This window comes from Corapipo altera, unplaced genomic scaffold (assembly GCF_003945725.1).
Source record: "Corapipo altera isolate COAL_440 unplaced genomic scaffold, ASM394572v1 68, whole genome shotgun sequence".
In the NCBI taxonomy this organism is placed as follows: domain Eukaryota; kingdom Metazoa; phylum Chordata; class Aves; order Passeriformes; family Pipridae; genus Corapipo; species Corapipo altera.
In genome coordinates, this window is record NW_020884919.1 from 986,682 (window position 1) to 1,005,101 (window position 18,420).

Genomic DNA, 18,420 nt, shown 5'->3' on the forward strand with positions numbered 1-18,420 from the left:
CATCACCTGAAATAAATCCCTCGCTGCTTAAAGACTCAGAGATTGAGTGGTTCCACCACGCCTTTTGGGGCACAAAATGGGCATCCCAGAGCCCCACCTCTCTCGCTGGCGTCGTCCACCAGGATGATCTCGCGGAGCAGGCGCGGGGGCGAGCGGTTGATGACGCTGGCCACGGTGCGCAGCAGGGTGCTCCAGGCCTCGTTGTGGAACACGATCACCACGCTCGTGTTGGGCAGCTCCTCGGGGTACACCTTCGTCTTGCACCTGCCCCAGACACAGGGAAAGGGAGGTCAGTGTTTAAAATATCCCTGTCGGAGGCTGAAATGGCTGATGATTTATGCATTCTGGGATTGCCAAGGGACTTTTGTAGGCTTCTGCAGGGCTTTTACACTAGAGCTCTGATGGCCCATCAAAGCCCATCCCCACCCCCCTCTGCCAATCTTGAAAGGTGGGAAAAACCCTTTGACCAGGCCCCTCATGGAGACTCAGCACAGACCCAGGAGAGGTTGGGGGTTCCTGATGTGGCCTGTGACACTAACCATGGATATAATAACTCATAACTTCTTGGAGTGTGGGGGCTTCTCTCCTTCACCCCCAACAGATCAAGGCCACCACTTCAACTGACAGACATGGAAGCTGTAACTCCCAAGTTTCATCACTGGACCCCGTGGGTGGTGACTATAGGCATCTGTCCACTCTCAGCTTTTCTTTCCCTTACTCTCCCTTAGCCTTATCCTGTCTTTCCTTTCTCTCCCTTATGCATTTTCCCCTCCAGGGGTTATCCCTGTGATAGATGATATAGATGACAACAGCCAAAATGCTAATATACCTGTTCAAACAAAATTGCTAAAATGAACCCTACCTATATGTGTTTAAAATGAACCCTACCTAGATATGTCTAAAATAAACTCTACCTATCTATGTTTTCAAACACCGATTATTCAGTGTCATTTCACTCTAATCCACCCCAGGGAAATTATTGATAAGAACCTGGGTTACCCCCCTCCCCTTTTTTCTGGGTTGGGTTGTAACAATCCCCAAAGGGCTCTACTGAACGGGATGAGGCTCAACCAGGCCAAGTGCCGGGTCCTGCACTTGGGTCACAACAACCCCCGGCAGCTCCAGGCTGGGCCAGAGGGGCTGGAGAGCAGCCAGGCAGGAAGGGAGCTGGGAGTGGGGATGGACAGGAAGCTGAACAGGAGCCAGAGTGTGCCCAGGTGGCCAAGAAGGCCAATGGATCCTGGCCTGGCTCAGGAACAGTGTGGCCAACAGGTCCAGGGAAGTGATTCTTGCCCTGGACTCAGCGCTGGTGAGGCCACCCCTGGAGTGCTGTGTCCAGTTCTGGGCCCTCAGCTCAGGAAGGACATTGAGGGGCTGGAGCAGCTCCAGAGAAGAGCAACGAGGCTGGGGAAGGGACTGGAGCACAAGTGCTGTGAGGAGAGGCTGAGGGAGCTGGGGGGGCTCAGCCTGGAGAAGAGGAGGCTACGGGGAGACCTCCTCACTCTCTGCAACTCCCTGACAGGAGGGGGGAGCCGGGGGGGGTTGGTCTCTTTTCCCAGGCAACAATCAGCAAGACAAGAGGGCTCTGTCTTCAGCTGTGCCAGGGGAGGTTTAGGTTGGATATCAGAAAGAATTTCTTTCCAGAGAGAGTGCTCAGCCATTGGAATGGGCTGCCCAGGGAAGTGGTGGATTCTCCATCCCTGGAGGTTTTTAAGATGAGACTGGACGTGGCATCAGTGCCATGGGCTGAGAACCACAGTGGGGTTGGATCAAGGGTTGGACTTGATGACCTCAGAGGTCCCTTCCAACCCAGCTGATTCTATGATTCTATGAAAAGGGGTGGGAAGCAGCCACGGCACCGCCCTGGGGGAACCTGCTGTGTCCAGGTGGTTGAAGGGGATGGAGAGGAAGGGAGGAGGCAAACTGGAGACACAGGCACTGAAACACGAATTGCTGTGAGGGGAGGCTGCTCTGCATGGGAAGGTTTGGCTTTTACCAGTCCTCTGGAGGAAGTGAGACATCGATTAGTTTTCACTGAACTCCCTCGCAACAATTTTCCCGAGTCTCTGATTCACCTCAAAAGTTAAGCAGCAAAGCTCAGCAAGAACACAAGCACACAGTGGATGTACCATCACTGTTCCTGCTCTCAAAGCCATTCCCATTTGCAGGAAGTGTGATGGAAAACAAGTACAACCTCAGCCAAAGGTGACTGATCTGTACCCTGAGCTCCTTGCTCCTGGCTGGGCACGGTCACGCTCTGCCCCTGGTGCTCATCCACCTCTTTGGGCTTGACACCTCTTTCCCTGAAGGAATTCTCCCAATATCCAACTTGACCCTCCCCTGGCACAGCCTGAGGCCATTCCCTCTCCTCCTGTCCCTTGTTCCCTGGCAGCAGAGCCCGGCCCCCCCCCCACCGGCTCCCCCCTCCTGTCAGGGGGTTGCAGAGCCAGAAGGTCCCCCCTGAGCCTCCCTTTCTCCAGGCTGAGCCCCACCAGCTCCCTCAGCTGCTCCTGCTGCTCCAGCCCCTTCCCCAGCTCCATGACACAGCTTCCCACAGTCTGTACTCCCACCACACCTCAGAGCCCAGGGACTGTGAGCACACGACAGATAAAACCCTTCACTGAAACCAAACAGTGACTCACAGACTCATTTTTCCAATTCAGAAATCCAGCCCATGCTGAAGAATTGATGGATCAGTCTCCTGCTCCTCACAGGCTCCCAGACACTCAGTCTCCCTCCCCCCCTGCACTGTACAATACTCACTGATTGTTAACTCTCACAACACTGGAATCCCTGTCCCACAATCCCTGTTTTCGTTCCTGCAGCCACCAGCTGTCACCTTATGAATACACATGAAATCAATGCAGCTGTTTGAATGGCAGAAAAACACGTTTCCCCATGATCAGTGACATGGAAACAGAGCAAAACTCTCCCTGTTCCCTGCTCTTCCCATGGGATGTGGGCAAATTGTGGGAGCAGCAAGGTTTGCACCAGGATTTTCACAGAACTGCAGAATTTCAGACTGGTTTGGGTTGGAAGGACCTTAAAGCTCATCCAGTGCCACGGGCAGGGACACCTTCCACCAGCCCAGGTTGCTCCAACCCCATCCAACCTGGCCTTGGACACTTCCAGGGATCCAGGGGCAGCCACAGCTTCCCTGCCCAACCTGTGCCAGGGCCTCCCCACCCTCCCAGTTGGGAATTCTTTCCCAATATCCCATCTACCCCTGCCCTCTGGCATTGGGAAGCCATTCCCTGTGTCCTGTCCCTCCAGGCCCTGCTAAAACATGATCTCATACAGGGAATATTTCCAATTTTTGAGGCAGCCCTGCCCCTTGCAATTCCCAGTGACTCCTGGGGTGGGAAGGACTCTGCTCCAGAGGGGCTGGAGCAGCCTGGGGGGACACAGGGACTGGCCAGGGATGAGCTGCTGAGGAAAAGCAGAGCTGAGGTAACACTGGGCTCCCTTAAATGTGTCAATCCCACGTGTCTTCCTGAAGTGCATCTCACGGGACAAATGGATTAGAGCTGAACACCACAAAATAAACCCATTTACCCTCCTTTATCTGGGCTGAGTTGCAGGAACAGCAAATAGTGGTCTCACCTAAAAAATCTAGGCAAGGCTTCCTGCCCTGAGCAGGGATTTGGGGCATGGGAGGATTTTCATGGATGTTTCACCAGGGAAATTCTCACAGACATTGGTTTTCAGTCCTGAACTGCTCCTTCCTGAGCCTTTCCCCCCACCCTGGGACCACCTCTCAAGGGTTTTGCTTCACAGAATCCACCACTAAACTGTAGCACCACATTCAAGCCATGATTCCTCTCTAAAAAATCACATTTCTGCTCAGAAGTGGATGCTCCTAAGCACAAATACTCACACAGGAGCTACTTTCAACCTACATTTCAGTAAGAAAATCCAATTATAACGGTCTAGCAACTTGGAGACAAGCACTTGCAACCTTACTCAGCCAGAAAAGATTGAAGATGGATTTCTTCCCCTGCTGCAGAAAATACTTAGAAATAGAATTAAGCATTTCTCTGTTGAATTAAACTGGTTTAAGGTTTAATCAATAGCTACTTCAAATTAGAGCTGGCACTGATTAAAATCTTCTAGTTGGCCATTCCCAACAGGACTCAGGCAGTCAGGGGACGTTCTTTGGGAGACAATTCTGGACATAATGGGAGGCAAAATAAACTGTTTGTGTGACAGTGTGAGATGGCACAGGAGATGGCATTGAAATACCAACTCTGGAGCCACATTGCTCCCAGAGAGCTCCTGGGAGGGGGATTTTGGGGGATCTTCAGGAGGGAACTCCTTCTCACACAAATCAGAGCAAACTCTCACTGACTCTGGAGCCAGGCTGGGAGAGCTGGGGGGGTTCACCTGGAGAAGAGAAGGCTCTGGGGAGAGCTGAGAGCCCCTTGCAGGGCCTGAAGGGGTTCCAGGAGAGCTGGAGAGGGACTGGGGACAAGGGATGGAGGGACAGGACACAGGGAATGGCTTCCCACTGCCAGAGGGCAGGGACAGATGGGATATTGGGAAGGAATTCCTGGCTGGGAGGGTGGGGAGGCCCTGGCCCAGGTTGGGCAGAGAAGCTGTGGCTGCCCCTGGATCCCTGGAAGTGTCCAAGGCCAGGCTGGACGGGGCTTGGAGCAACCTGGGGTAGAATCCACCACTTCCCTGGGGAGATCATTCCATAGGCTGAGTATTCCAGTGGTGAAACACTTTCCTGTCACTTGTTACTTGACCCCACCTTCCAGATCACTTCAGATCCCTCTGGCCTCGAGTTTTCTGCTGCATTTGGTGCAGCTGCACCACAACCACACACTGACTGAACCCATTTCCACGTCAATGACACCCATCTGATTTATGACCTTCACACCTCGATGACACCCATCTGATTTATCACCTTTACACCCCAATAAAACCCATCTGATTTACCACCTTTACACCCCAATAACACCCATCTACCACCTTCACCCCTGGGTCACATCCCTCCCTCCCCGAGCTCAGGATCCCCCCCTGACACAGCAGCACCCAAACCTAAACAGTTCATCACAAACTTCCCACAAGACACGTCCAGCAAGAGTATTTTTTTTTTAATTTTATTTCCTTCTCCTCACCTTCTTTTGCCACAAAAAAACATCCCAAACCCTGCACTGATAAAGGGAAAATCAAAGCCAGTGCAAACCTGGGCTCTCTGTTCCCGTGTCAATAAAAATCAGTCTCTCTGTCACACACTAAACATATTAAACCATAAAATCATATTCTTCCTTAAGAGTAAACCATTATAAATTGGTTTTTGGAACAATCTGATACTCCCTAAAGACAGAGGATGTACAGAAAGCTTCTGTCTGAGGAGGAAAATGGGGAAATTATTTTTCTCAATGCTTTCTGTCCTTTCACCAGAGAAGACAAAACTTCTTTTCATCAGGAAAATGCATTTAGACACATTTCCCTCAGTGTTAAACAGCCCTTCTCCCTCCAGCTGAGCACAACCAGTCACTGAGGTGAATATTCCCCTTCTCCTTCTGTTCTTTGCGGGCATTTGGGAATAAAATCCAGGCAAAAAAAGCATTAATGTCATTTAAAACCTCATGGGAACCTGAAGGATTTCATTTCAATCAAAGCATAATTAGAAAAACTTGAGCCAAGTGACAATTCAGCTCAAAAAGCCAAAGTAATGGGACATTTTACAAGACCCGATCACTTGTGTATAAGTGATTAATTTTGCTTTTATTTATCACAATTTTTGTTGGTTATAAGCTGCTGTACCTATAAATCAGACATGGGGATTTACAGAACAGGGCAAAAAAGGAAAACAGGGCAAAAAAATGAACTGGAAAAAGACAAAATCCAATAAACACAAGGTTTCTATTACAATTCTGTGGGGGAAAAAAAATCCCACCTCTAAAAATCTATTTCCAAAAGCAGGAAGTTTGGATAATGCTCCACACACGAAATTCCAGTTGGAGATTCTCTGGAAAATGTCCTGTTATGCAAAAGTTTTCCTCTGCAAATTCCACTGAAAATAACTCAGTGGACTTGGTGAAACTCCCTCTCAAGCTCTGCCACAGCCCCCAAGTCACGACACACAAACTTCAGGCTTCCCTCACAAATTATAAGCTACTAAAATTAAAAATCAAAATAAAAAAACCCTCCAAGCCCCCTTCAGTTTTTAAATTATTGCAAAACTCTTCGATAGATGCTCCAGAAAATGTCTAGGGACAAAAGGAAAGGGAATAGATTTTGGCATTGGCAGCATTTTCTCTTTATCAGCTGTAAAATGTCAATTTTTAACGGCTGACAGCAGAGCTCCGGAAATTTGTAAAGCAGACATAGATGTTTTTATCTTTTCAAAGCCTCGGGAATAAAGTTTTCCCTGAAGATCAAAATATTTAAATTATTCCAGGTGATAAGAGGCACAGGAGGGTGCTTTGTTATGGAGAAGTGAAGGTTCCAGGGAGAGCTTAGAGCCTAAAGGGGCTCCAGGAGAGCTGGAGAGGGACTGGGGACAAGGGAGGGAGGGACAGGACATGGGAAGGGAAGAGAAGGTTTGGGAAGGGAAGGTTTGGGAAGGTTTGGGAAGGGAAGGGAACATGGGGAATGTTTGGGAAGAGAAGAGAATGGAAGGTCTGGGAAGGGAAGGGAAGGGAACATTGGGAATGTTTGAGAAGAGAAGAGAATGGAAGGTTTGGGAAGGGAAGGGAACATTGGGAATGTTTGGGAAGAGAAGAGAATGGAAGGTTTGGGAAGGGAAGAGGAGGGGAAGGGAGGGGAGGGGAAGGAAAGAGGAGGTTTGGGAAGGGGAGGGGAGGGGAGGGAAGGTTTGGGAAGGGAAGGTTTGGGAAGGGAAGGGAACATTGGGAATGTTTGGGAGGAGAAGAGAATGGAAGGTTTGGGAAGGGAATAGAAGGGGAGGTTTGGGAAAGGAAGGGAAGGTTGGGAAGAGAAGAGAAAAAGCAGAGAAAAGAAAAAAGATAAGAGAAAAGAGGAGAAGAAGAGAGGAGAGAGGAGAAGCTGTGAAAAACAGATATATGTTCATAGATATGTGTTCCCACTGCCAGAGGGCAGGGTTAGATGGGATATTGGGAAGGAATTGCTGGCTGGGAGGGTGGGGAGGCCCTGGCCCAGGTTGCCCAGAGAAGCTGTGGTTGCCCCTGGATCCCTGGGAGTGTCCAAGGCCAGGTTGGACAGGGCTTGGAGCAACCTGGGCTGGTGGAAGGTGTCCCTGCCTGTGGCAGGGGTTTGGAATGGGATGATTCCCAATGTCCCTTCCCCCCCAGCCCCTTCCATGCCCTCAGACTCACCCGTCCAGCCGCACGTCGGGCAGGCTGCGGTTCAGGGCGATCAGGTCACTGGCCATCAGGTTGAACTGGTTGATCTTAAACAGCTCCTTCATCTTCTCCTGGTCGTCCTTGGGAATGAGCACGGCCTTTCCCATCTCTCCTGGCCCTTCCTGGTTCCGGGAAATAACGGCTGCAACACAAACAGCAAAAAGCCACTTCCAGCTGGGCGGTGTCGGATTTATCCGGCGGGGTTTGGTGTTCAACAGGGAATGCTAAAATCCAATAAAAACACACGTTTTCCCTGCTCCACTGGGAGGTTTTCTCTCCATCCTGATCCAAATGTACATCTGGTTTTACTCTGAGATGATTAAACCCCCCAGATCTGTTCACCTGCAGCTCTTGGCCATAATCACAACAACAATAAATGACAATTCCCAAGAGATTTCCAGCAGGATCGCAGCACCAGAAGCTGTGCTGTGAGAACCTGCAGACAGAAAACATTTGGAAATCACTTCTATGGATGCTGGAAACACCTGAAGAACATGTATATCAATGAAATTTTAACCAATTCCTTCTATTTTTTATTCAGTTTTAATTCCCAGGCATGTAGCAGCACAATCCCATCCTGGTAAATAATTAAACAATCTTCAGTGGCAGAGAGGAAATTATAATATTCCAACCCTACAGAGGGTCTTTTACATCTTATTAGAGATTATTTTGGGGAAATATTTGTGTTTTGAATGTTAAGGAAAACCACAGTATCACCTCAAGTATCACAAACAAGATACATCCTGCCTTTTTAGGGAACAGTTGAGGGAAAGAAAGGAAAAATCCCATGTGCAGAAATAATTATAATATTCCCTGCCAGCGGCGCTTCCAAATGGTTTGGGCTGTGAGATGAATTCTCTGAGATAAAATAAATAAATGCTAATATTATTTTATTAATGTTATTTAGAATTTTATATATTTATGTTGATTGTATCAATAAATAAGTTAATTATTTACTTTATATATATATATATACACATAAATTTTTTTAAATGACATTAAGTAGCAGTGCAGTCACAAATTCCAGTCCCAGCTCCAGGTGAGAGGGATCAGCAGCTCTGCTCAGACATGGAAAGAGGGATGCTGCCAACCCCAAACCATGTTAACCCCCAAGCCCCTCATCCCAAGGGAATCCCATTGGATACAACAGTCCCTGGAGTCCCCACATTACGATTCCAGGCCTATCCCAAAGCAGTTCCACCTTTGCTGTAATCCCAGCAGAAGTGAGGAATTCCTTGCTGTTGCAGCACATCCAGGTGCTGCTCCTGATGCAGGGGAAGGATAAAATCCATGAATGAGTGTGGAATGACTTCCTGACCGCCCCAGGTTCCCGGGGCATTCCCATCCCGGCTCAGGGATGCACAGGGATGGAGCCCCAGCCCTGCCCTCTGTGCCCCGTTCCATGTGCAGGGTTATCGGGGTTATTCCCAGCTCACAACCAAAGGGCAGCTCCTGCAGGAGAAGGATAAGGGAGAAAACCCAACATTTGGGGTGAAAAAGCAACAAAAACCCAGCAAGGATCATAAATCCTTGGATCTGCCCGGCGTTGTCGGGCGTGTTCGGGCAGCAGTCCCCGGGCAGTGCCTGTGCTGAATTGTTAAACAAATTGAAGGCTTTGAAATCCATCGAGCTTGGCTTTTCTTTCCCTTTCTTTATCTCGAATTCCGGGCTCTCTATTCCCCACTGCCCCGCAGACCTCGGAGCTTGCACCGAGCCCTGGGGAGGGGCTGTTTGCATTTCCAAAGGAGCTCCTTCGGTGCTGACAGATGATGAAAAATGGCTGCAGGCAAAAAGCTGGAAAACCAGCATTTCCATTCCTCGTGGGCACCCCTGGAGTCAGCTCCCTGCTCCCGTGTGCTCCAGGACGGGCATCGGGGAGGAGCTGCTCTGCCCTGGCCTTGAAGGTAAAGCTGGTTCTGGAGGATGGATTTGCTTTTAAATAATAAAAAAAGGCACTCTTCCAAAATATTTGCAACTCCCTTCAGCAGGTTAACGAGGAGGAGTGCTGAATCACTGCTCCCTGGTGCAACTAGTGCATGGAATTAAGGGAGATGCCTCCTTGGAAAAGTGGGAAGTGTGTGCAGCTCCCCCTGGAATTGCACAGGGGGTACAAGGTGAACAGCTCCTTGCAGGGACTACTTTGGTTTCAAAATCATGAAAAATCACCCTAGAAGAAGAGTTTGCCTGCAAACTAAAACAGCCTTGTTTGCTTTGCTAGGAATTTATGGAGTTCCCAGAATCCCAGACTGGTTTGGGTGGGAAGGGACCTCTAAACCCATCCAGTGCCACAGGCAGGGACACTTTCCACCAGCCCAGGTTGCTCCAAGCCCCGTCCAGCCTGGCCTTGGACATTCCAGGGATCCAGGGGCAGCCACAGCTTCTCTGCCCAACCTGTGCTGGGGCCTCCCCACCTTCACCATCAACAATTCCTTCCCCGATAATTTGTTGCCATAAACTCCACACAGAATCCAATAAAGTCAAGGATCGATTTGCCATGTCCATGATGAATCTCTGCTGCTCAGAACTCCACACGGCCTCATCTTAATCCAGAACATAAAGAATTCTAGTTTTAATTATACAGCAGCGATAAATCCTGCAAAGTTGTCATAAACATCATTAAATAGATCATTTACTTCACAGTGTTTCTCAACACAAGAGTGCCAGGATTCCACAAAAAGAGTTGCTTTTCAATACTAAAGCATCAGCACTCGTAACTTCTGCCAGAAATAAGACATTTTTAGCATTTCTGGTACACATGTTGTCTGGAGACAGCCCAGCCCACGCTGCCTCTGCTCCCAGTAGCCTCGAGGCAGAACAGCTGAAGAGGTGCAAGGAGGTCTGGAGTGAGAGAATAAACTGAGCTGCAGAGTTCCAAAAAAACACCCTTTGGGAGGGATGGGAAATTTTTTTAAGGGATAGTGGCTGGTGTTCCTGAGAGGAGATCTGAAAGGAGGCACCTTCTCATCCAAAAAATGCAGAAATTCTTATATTTTTGTATGAAAACCAGTGTGTCCCAGCCCCAGGGCAGTGCCCATCCCACCTCCAGGGCTGGGGCAGGGAAGAGAAGGAGCTGGGGAAGGGTCTGGAGCAGCAGGAGGGGCTGAGGGAGCTGGGGGGGCTCAGCCTGGAGAAAAGGAGGCTCAGGGGGGACCTTCTGGCTCTGCAACCCCCTGACAGGAGGGGGGAGCTGGGGGGGGTCGGGCTCTGCTGCCAGGGAACAAGGGACAGGAGGAGAGGGAACGGCCTCAGGCTGTGCCAGGGGAGGCTCAGGTTGGACATCAGGAGGAATTTCCTCCTGGAAAGGGTGGTCAGGCACTGGCACGGGCTGCCCAGGGAGGTTTGGAGTGCCCATCCTGGAGGTGCCCAAGGCACTCAGGGCTCTGGGCACAGCCAGCTCTGCACAACATTGGAACTTTAAATCCCTCAGGTTTTCCTGTTTGCACCCAAAGGGAACCATCAGCCCCAGGGCACACACAGCCCCTCAATCCCCTCAGCCTGAGCAATCCCAGGGGAACAAAGGACATCTCATCCTTTCCACAACAGTCACATCTCAGCAAGCACTGACCCATCCAACCCCTGATTTCCCAGCTACACACACCAGCCAAGGGACAGGAGTGACAGGGGGAATGAAGCAACACAGATTCCATCCTGGAAGTGCACTGGGAAGAAAAAAAGGAAAAGGAAAAAGGAAAAGGAAAAAGAAATGGAAAAAAATGGGGAGAAAAAAAGGAAAGGGGAGAAGGGGGAGGAAAGAGGGGAAAATTGCAGCAGGGGAGGGTCAGGTTGGATATGAGGAGGAATTTCTCATGGAAAGGGTGGTCAGGCCTTGGCAGGGGCTGCCCAGGGAGGTTTGGAGTGCCCATCCCTGGAGGTGTCCCAGGAAGGCCTGGCCGTGGCACTCAGTGCTCTGGGCTGGGGGACAAGGGGGGCATCGGGCACAGGGGGGACTGGATGATCTTGGAGGGCTTTTCCAACCCCAGTGATTCTGGGATTCTAAAGCTCAGTAAAACCTCTTTCCAGCCCAGCACAAGGTCTGTGGGCAAACAGATGCCTGTGCTGGGAGGATCCATAAATCTGTTTATTCCTGGGGGAGGTGCTGTGGGGGTGGGACGTCTCCTCTGCTCCACAGCAGCTCCACGAGGCTGCCACGGATGAGAGAATTGGCAATTTGGGAAGGCATTAACTAAATTAATGGATGTGTTCTCATCATCATTATGGCACTGTGTGCTACCCGGGGTAAAGATTAAAAGACTTTAAATTAAACAAATTTGAAGGTATCAGCTCCACAAAGTGCAGCAGCAAGGAAGTGCCACACAGCAAGGAGAGTCATTACTCCTGGTCCCCAAAAAGAACACATTTAAGAACAAATATTTGCAACACAAGGGCTGAAATACTGCCTGGAGCTGTGATATCCAGGGAATTCCACACAGGGATATGGAAATCACACACTAACAGGCTCAAATTCTTCCCACAGCATGACAGAGCCATGGACACTGGGGTTGGAAGGTTTCAGAATGGCAATAAAACACAGAGATTGTCAATTAAATTCAAATTAATTTAGATATTTGTTTCATTAGGAGGGTAGTATTTTCCTCCTCACAAGAGCCAGGAAGATTCCCAAGCATTCCTTAAACTGCTCCCTAATTTACCAGTTTCTCACAACACCTCTTGCAGCACTCAACCCAGACCAGGGGAACACCAAAACAAAACCTGGAATGGTGTTCCCTGGATCCCAGTCCTTCCCAGCTGCAGCCATGGACACCACAGATGTGGCTGCCTTTCCTTCTGGGAAAAATAAATAAGTTTAATCCTATTCATAAATCCCAAAATCATGGAATGGGTTGGGTGGGAAGGGATGTTAAAGATCAGCTCATCCCACCCCCTGCCATGGGCAGGGACACCTTCCACCAGCCCAGGTTGCTCCAAGCCCCATCCAACCTGGCCTTGGACACTTCCAGGGATCCAGGGGCAGCCACAGCTTCTCTGCCCAACCTGGGCCAGCCCCTCCCCACCCTCCCAGCCAGGAATTCCTTCCCAATATCCCATCTCTCCCTGCCCTCTGGCAGTGGGAAGCCATTCCCTGTGTCCTGTCCCTCCATCCCTTGTCCCCAGTCCCTCTCCAGCTCTCCTGGAGCCCCTTTAGGCCCTGCAAGGGGCTCTCAGCTCTCCCTGGAGCCTTCTCTTCTCCAGGGGAACATTCCCAGCTCTCCCAGCCTGGCTCCAGAGCAGAGGGGCTCCAGCCCTTGGAGCAGCTCCAGGACCTCCTCTGGATTCTCTCCAGCAGCTCCAGGTCCTTCCTGACACAAGAACAACGTGAAGGTTTAAATACCACAATGGTCTGATGAGAACATGATGACAATCAAAGACATCAGGACTTCTCTTGCTGGAGACTCTCAGGTGCCTTTTGCAAACAACGGCCATTCCTGAAATAAAACCATGGAAAAGGCAGCAATTTGGGAGTGGAGTTAATAGCTGAGTTCTTTGTAATATTGCAAGGTCAAGTTAAAACCTGCTGCCAGGATGGAGTGTAATTGCTGCTGGGAATTATTGTGCCAAGGAGACCTGCAAGGAGGGGTAGGATCAGGCATTTAGGGACAGTCTGGAGCTCCCAGCTCTGTGTTCTCAGCTTCCTACTGCTTTTTATAGTCCGAATTTTTATACCACAGCTGTGGAAAAGGAAGGAAAAAACCTTCCTAAAGGATCCCACCTGGTTCTGTCGTTTTTGATGGGGAACCAACTCATGAATCTCTCTGAAAATCCCCCCAAAACAAGCAGGTGACCCCCCACTGGTGGCTCAAAACGTGTGCCCAGGAACACAGAAATAAACCTTTCAACTGCAGCCTCAGACAAACAACCAGCAGAGTTTAAGAGAATCTCCAGACCAAGTTCATCTTCCAAATTACCCAGTAATTAAGGTTTTGCAGGATTAGTTTTCCAGCTGAAAGGATCCATGTTTATCACCCTCACTGGTGTCCCTGCCCATGGCAGGGGCTGGAATGAGATGGGCTGTAATGTCCCTTCCCACCCAAACCACCCTGGGATTTGGGGATTTTAGAACATTTAAAGGATGTTTTTATTATTTTTCATTATTCCTTGTACCCTGGAGCAGCACAAACAAACAATAAACCAAGGGAGGTTTAGCTCAGAGTTAATTTGAGGGGCACAACCTCCTTGTGGGTAAGGAGTTTTTTTCCCTGAGACTGATCCTGTCCTCATCCCATAAAATTTAACACGAGATAAATCACATTTCTGTTGCATCCTCTGCCTTGTCTTATTTGTGGTTCACAACTCTGAAGGGTTTTTTTTGTTTTATCTTTTTCTTTTAATACACCCTCAGAACGTCACAGCAACTTCTGTATCTGCAGAAAGTCCCCAACATTCCCTAAAGAAAATTATTTCAGAAATAACCATTTAATTAAAGCTGACATAAGAAGCAGTTTAAAGGCAGTTGAAGAAATCCCCATTGTAGCAGTGGCATAATGCTTTCCTTAAACACAATCATCTTCAAACCCCCCCAAAAGTAACAATTAACATATCAAAAGCCACTTTGTGCATTTTCTATAAGGAATATTTTACCTACAGGTAGACTCAGGAGTCCTAGAAATTGTCAACACACAGTGAAAAAATTAAAAATACTTGAACCACTGAAACAAAAGGAAAAAAAAAGAATATTTAAAATTCTGACCAAACAGAACTGTCACTCTGGGTTTTTTTGGGAGGAATGTATAGAAATGCCTCCAGCATCCTTAAAATGAAAGACCAAAGGGATACTTGAAGTATAGCAAATACAATATATAAATATCAAGGCTTTTTACACAGCACATCTCTCAATTCCATTGTCTTGTCATGTCACATTTAGGGATTAAAGTGTCAACAACCCCTCAGGAGTGCTCAGATCCCTCCACAATGGACACCCTGGATACGGGATCCTGGAGGAAATTCAACTCACTGCTCGACTGAAATGTTAACCCAGGATCCACATCTTTCCCCCTCCGAAGGGAACCAGAGCTCTGAGAAGTCAGAACACCCAAAAAAAGCCACCAAAAGCCTCTTCCCACCCCAGTTTTTCCCAGTGGAGCTGCTGGTGGGCTTCTCCTTCACGGAGCCAACTCCAAAACTCCACACCCTGGCACACCCCACGGATGACATCTGCCCCAACAGGAGGGCAGGTTCAGGTTGGATATTAGGGAATGTTTTTCATGGGAAGGGTTGTAAGGCTTGGAAGGGGTTGCCCAGGGCAGAGGTGGAGTCCCCATCCCTGGAGATGTTCAAAAACACGTGGATGTGGCACTTGGGAACGTGGTGCAGTGGAGACCGTGGGGTTGGAGTCAATGATCTTAAAGGTCTTTTCCAACCTCAACAATTCCCTGATTCCATAACTTAATAAAAGAAACATTTCCCAGTGACACCACACGTGTCCCAGCAGGGAGAACCACCCAGGTCCCCATGAAGTGCAACATTTGACAGAACAAGCTCCACAAAAACACCTCAAGCACGTGACAAAAAAAAACGCCTCAGGATGAGCAGGAGACTCGGACCCCCCACCAAACCAGCCCCTGCCAAAGTCACAGCACATCCCACCCGGAATTACAGCTTCCACCAAGGGGCAAAACTAGGCAAATTGCCATTTTATGAAGTTTTAAAACTGGAAAATTCAATGCAGTTAAATTTTAAGACTGTCAGAAGCGGAACAAACTGCTGAACCCACGAGGACCAGGCCCCAAAAAGCCCTATTTAAACTCCTGATTTCCAGTGGAGGAGCAGAGAAGGGAGATTGGAGCTCCATAAAGGCCAAAACAAGAGAATTTAACACGGTTCAATTATTCCTAAACCGTGAAAGACTGACAAGTTTTTATTACAAAAGGTTCTTATCACTTAATGGAGAAAGGCTTTGCTGACTGAAGTTTTTATTTGGTTTTCAGATCTCAGAGTTACACAGAGAACACTGTGCTGGTAATTCAGCAGGATCATCTCCGTGCCTGGGACACCTCCCGCTGAATTCCCTGGGATAATTCCACAGGATGTGCTGCCCACAGGCTGTAAGGTCCCTTCCAAGCCAAACCATGGCCTGGTTCTGTGGTTATGGAGATCTCCCTGGTTTGGGGGGTTTTGGGGGTGGTTGGTGGGTCTTTTATGGTTTTGGGCTTCATTTCAGTTCCTTGTCACAGTCCCTAAACACTTATTGTCCTCAGAGGAGCCAGGACCACCCCCAGGCAGAGAATTTGATCCCCTGAGCAGCTCCACGAGACAAACCTGGACAAAACAGCTGGAGAGGGAGCTGGGACAAGGGATGGAGGGACAGGACACAGGGAATGGCTTCCCACTGCCAGAGGGCAGGGAGAGATGGGATAGTGGGAAGGAATTCCTGCCTGGGAGAGTGGCGAGGGGCTGAATGGAATTCCCAAAGAAGTTGTGGCTGCCCCTGGATCCCTGGAAGTGTCCAAGGCCAGGTTGGAGCAACCTGGGCTGGTGGAAGGTGTCCCTGCCCATGGCAGGGGTTTGGAATGGGATGATCCTGAATGTCCCTTCCAACCCAAACCATGCTGGGATTCCACAATTTCTCAATTTATCCACTTGCACCAGAATTGCCAAACTAGTTTATATTGGGATTCCTTTCAAGAAATGAATTTGGGTAACTTTTTGTGAATTTGAAGTGGCCACTGCTCTGTGCTGATGAGAGAACGGGGCACCCCAGGCTCCTCTGGGGGGGGGTCATTTCTGCAGAGCTCTGGGGAAAAGTCACTTTTCTCCTGCTCAGCCAAAAATATTCCTTTCCCAAAGCACTCCTGCAGCTTTTTTTTTGCACAGCCCTGGACTGAGGAACGAGCAGCTGGAGGGAGGAAATTCCTGTCACAGCCTCCCACCAGGATTTACCTTCTCAACATTCCAACCAGCCCAACACAGACATGAACTCACTGCAAACACAGAGGGATAACAGGGGCTGTGACAGTCATGGAATCATGGAATTGTTTGGGCTGGAAGGGACCTTAAAGCCCATCTTGTCCCACCCCCTTCCTTCCCAACACCTTCCACCAGACCAGGTTGGGTCTAGAGCAGAACCTGCTGCACCAAAAACCCTCTGATTTCACCTCAAAAAATTTACAAGGGAAGAGAAGGAAAGAAAATATTGGGAAGACAATCTTGGAATTGTAAGGGCAGAAATGGAGCAACTCAAGAGTTAAACACTTCCAACATTTCCAGCTTTGATCCAGTCCTACAATAAAGTCATGAAATGCAATGCAAATGGATGGATTTCTATTTTAAAAATTGTATTATGCTTTAATTAAACCAAGATTGAGGGTGAAAAAAGCTTCAGATAAGGCAAGACAGACAATTAGGGAAGGGACCAACACACAAGGAATAATTAATGGGATGTGCAAAATGAACTTGTGTTCCATCTGCAGCTGCTGATCCCTCAGTGTGGGGGTAAAACACGGAAGGATATAAAGGATATCAATTGATATAAAGGATATCAATCTCCCCAGCTGCAGCATAGCAAAGCACTCCACTCTTTCAAATTAAAAAAAATCCAGGAATTTAATATAAAACATGGAAAAACATTGTCCATGTGATGGTATTTTATCTCACAAAAGGGTGGGGGATGCTCAAGAGAAAAAGTAAAATTAAGTAAGTCAAAAACCCCAACTGCTTGTGCCCTTCTCCCTTCAAATGTGAGCTGTTGGCTAAAATTAACAATATTTTGTTCATACCTTCAGGACAGACCCACACGAGTTTCTCACACAACAATTTATTCCAAAACATCAACCAAAAAGCTAGAAAGAATCATTATAAAGTCCTCAATGTACCGGGTAAGGGGGGAAAAAATCATATTTCAACAACTGATCTGACAGCTGGAAGTTTCCAGCCAGCTTTAAAAGCCAGTCCTACCACACTCTGCACTAAAGTTGGCAGCAAGGGAGAACATAATCTCAATTTTGTCGGCACTGTGTCATTTTTCTGTCCCCCTGTGCAGCTGAAAAGCTCTGCTGATGCCTCCCAATATTCCTGTGGTTGTGCCAGCGAGCAAAGGTTTAAAACACCCACTGAACAATTCCCCTCGAGCCTAAACCCACAGCCCAGCTCAGCTCAGATGAGGTACAAAACCATATAAAAATATAAAAATAACGCTGAAATGAGCTATAAAAAAAAAAAAATAAAAAAAGCTGAAATGAATTTTCACGCTTCAAACCTGATTTTTTTTTTATTGTAACCACTTGTTAGAACGAGGACCTTGTGCTTTGCACTTGTCAGTTTAAAAGATTTCCTCAATATTGCTAAAGGTTTTCCTGCTGCTTTCTAAGCCAACAGTTTTTTTAAATGGATAAATGCCAGAAATCCCAGGATCCTGGAATGGTTTGGGTTGGAAAGGACCTTAAAGCCCATCCTGCTCCACCCACAGCACTTCCCAGCGGCCCAGGTTGCTCCAAGCCCCATCCCAAAACCGGGAATGAAATCATATTTTATGAAACACAATAAAAGTTCACCCTGCTCCTTCCTGCCAGCTTTGAGAGACAGATTTTCCCTTTGCTTGGAAAATAACACGGATTTGACTTCACTTTAACCACAGAACCACTGACAACATTTCAAAACACCACACACAGAAAAGAAGACTTTTTTTTTCCCCCTCCCTTGCCAGATTTTTAGTGAAGTTTTTCCACGAAATTCCTGATCTGTATAAACCCAATGGGATTTACCCCCAGACACAAATCGTGTACAGAACACGAAATTCCATTTTTAGGAGACACAAATCACAGATTTAAACATGTTTTTCCAGACCCATTTCACTCCAAACCAGCCTGGCAACCTTCCTCCTGATATCTGATATTTGAACTACTCAATAATAAGAATTAATGGGAATTTAGGAAACAATATTGCTCCAGGAAGGAATATCTGTCAGTGTGCTGGAAAAACAGGACATTTTCTGACTGAAGCTTTTTTTTTTTCACTTTTCTATTTGATTTTCATATTAATTTTTTATCTTCAACATTTTCTATTCCCTTTTCATATTTAATTTTTTATCTTCAAAATTTTCTATGCACTGTTCATATTTATTTTTTATATTTACATTTCCATACTTACTTTT

General features: G+C 47.9%; 1 protein-coding gene across 2 annotated transcripts in view; it reads right to left on the reverse strand.

Moving 5' to 3' along the window:
- Positions 1-18,420, reverse strand: part of GALNT13 (polypeptide N-acetylgalactosaminyltransferase 13) — a 65,794-nt gene that overhangs the window by 34,817 nt on the left and 12,557 nt on the right. For both annotated transcript variants that reach the window (XM_027656258.1, XM_027656259.1), the window contains exons 4-5: positions 7,311-7,479; positions 98-264 (exon numbers count right to left, since the gene is read on the reverse strand). In XM_027656258.1, coding sequence (XP_027512059.1) covers positions 98-264; positions 7,311-7,479 — 336 coding nt within the window. The remainder of the gene's footprint in view (positions 1-97; positions 265-7,310; positions 7,480-18,420) is intronic.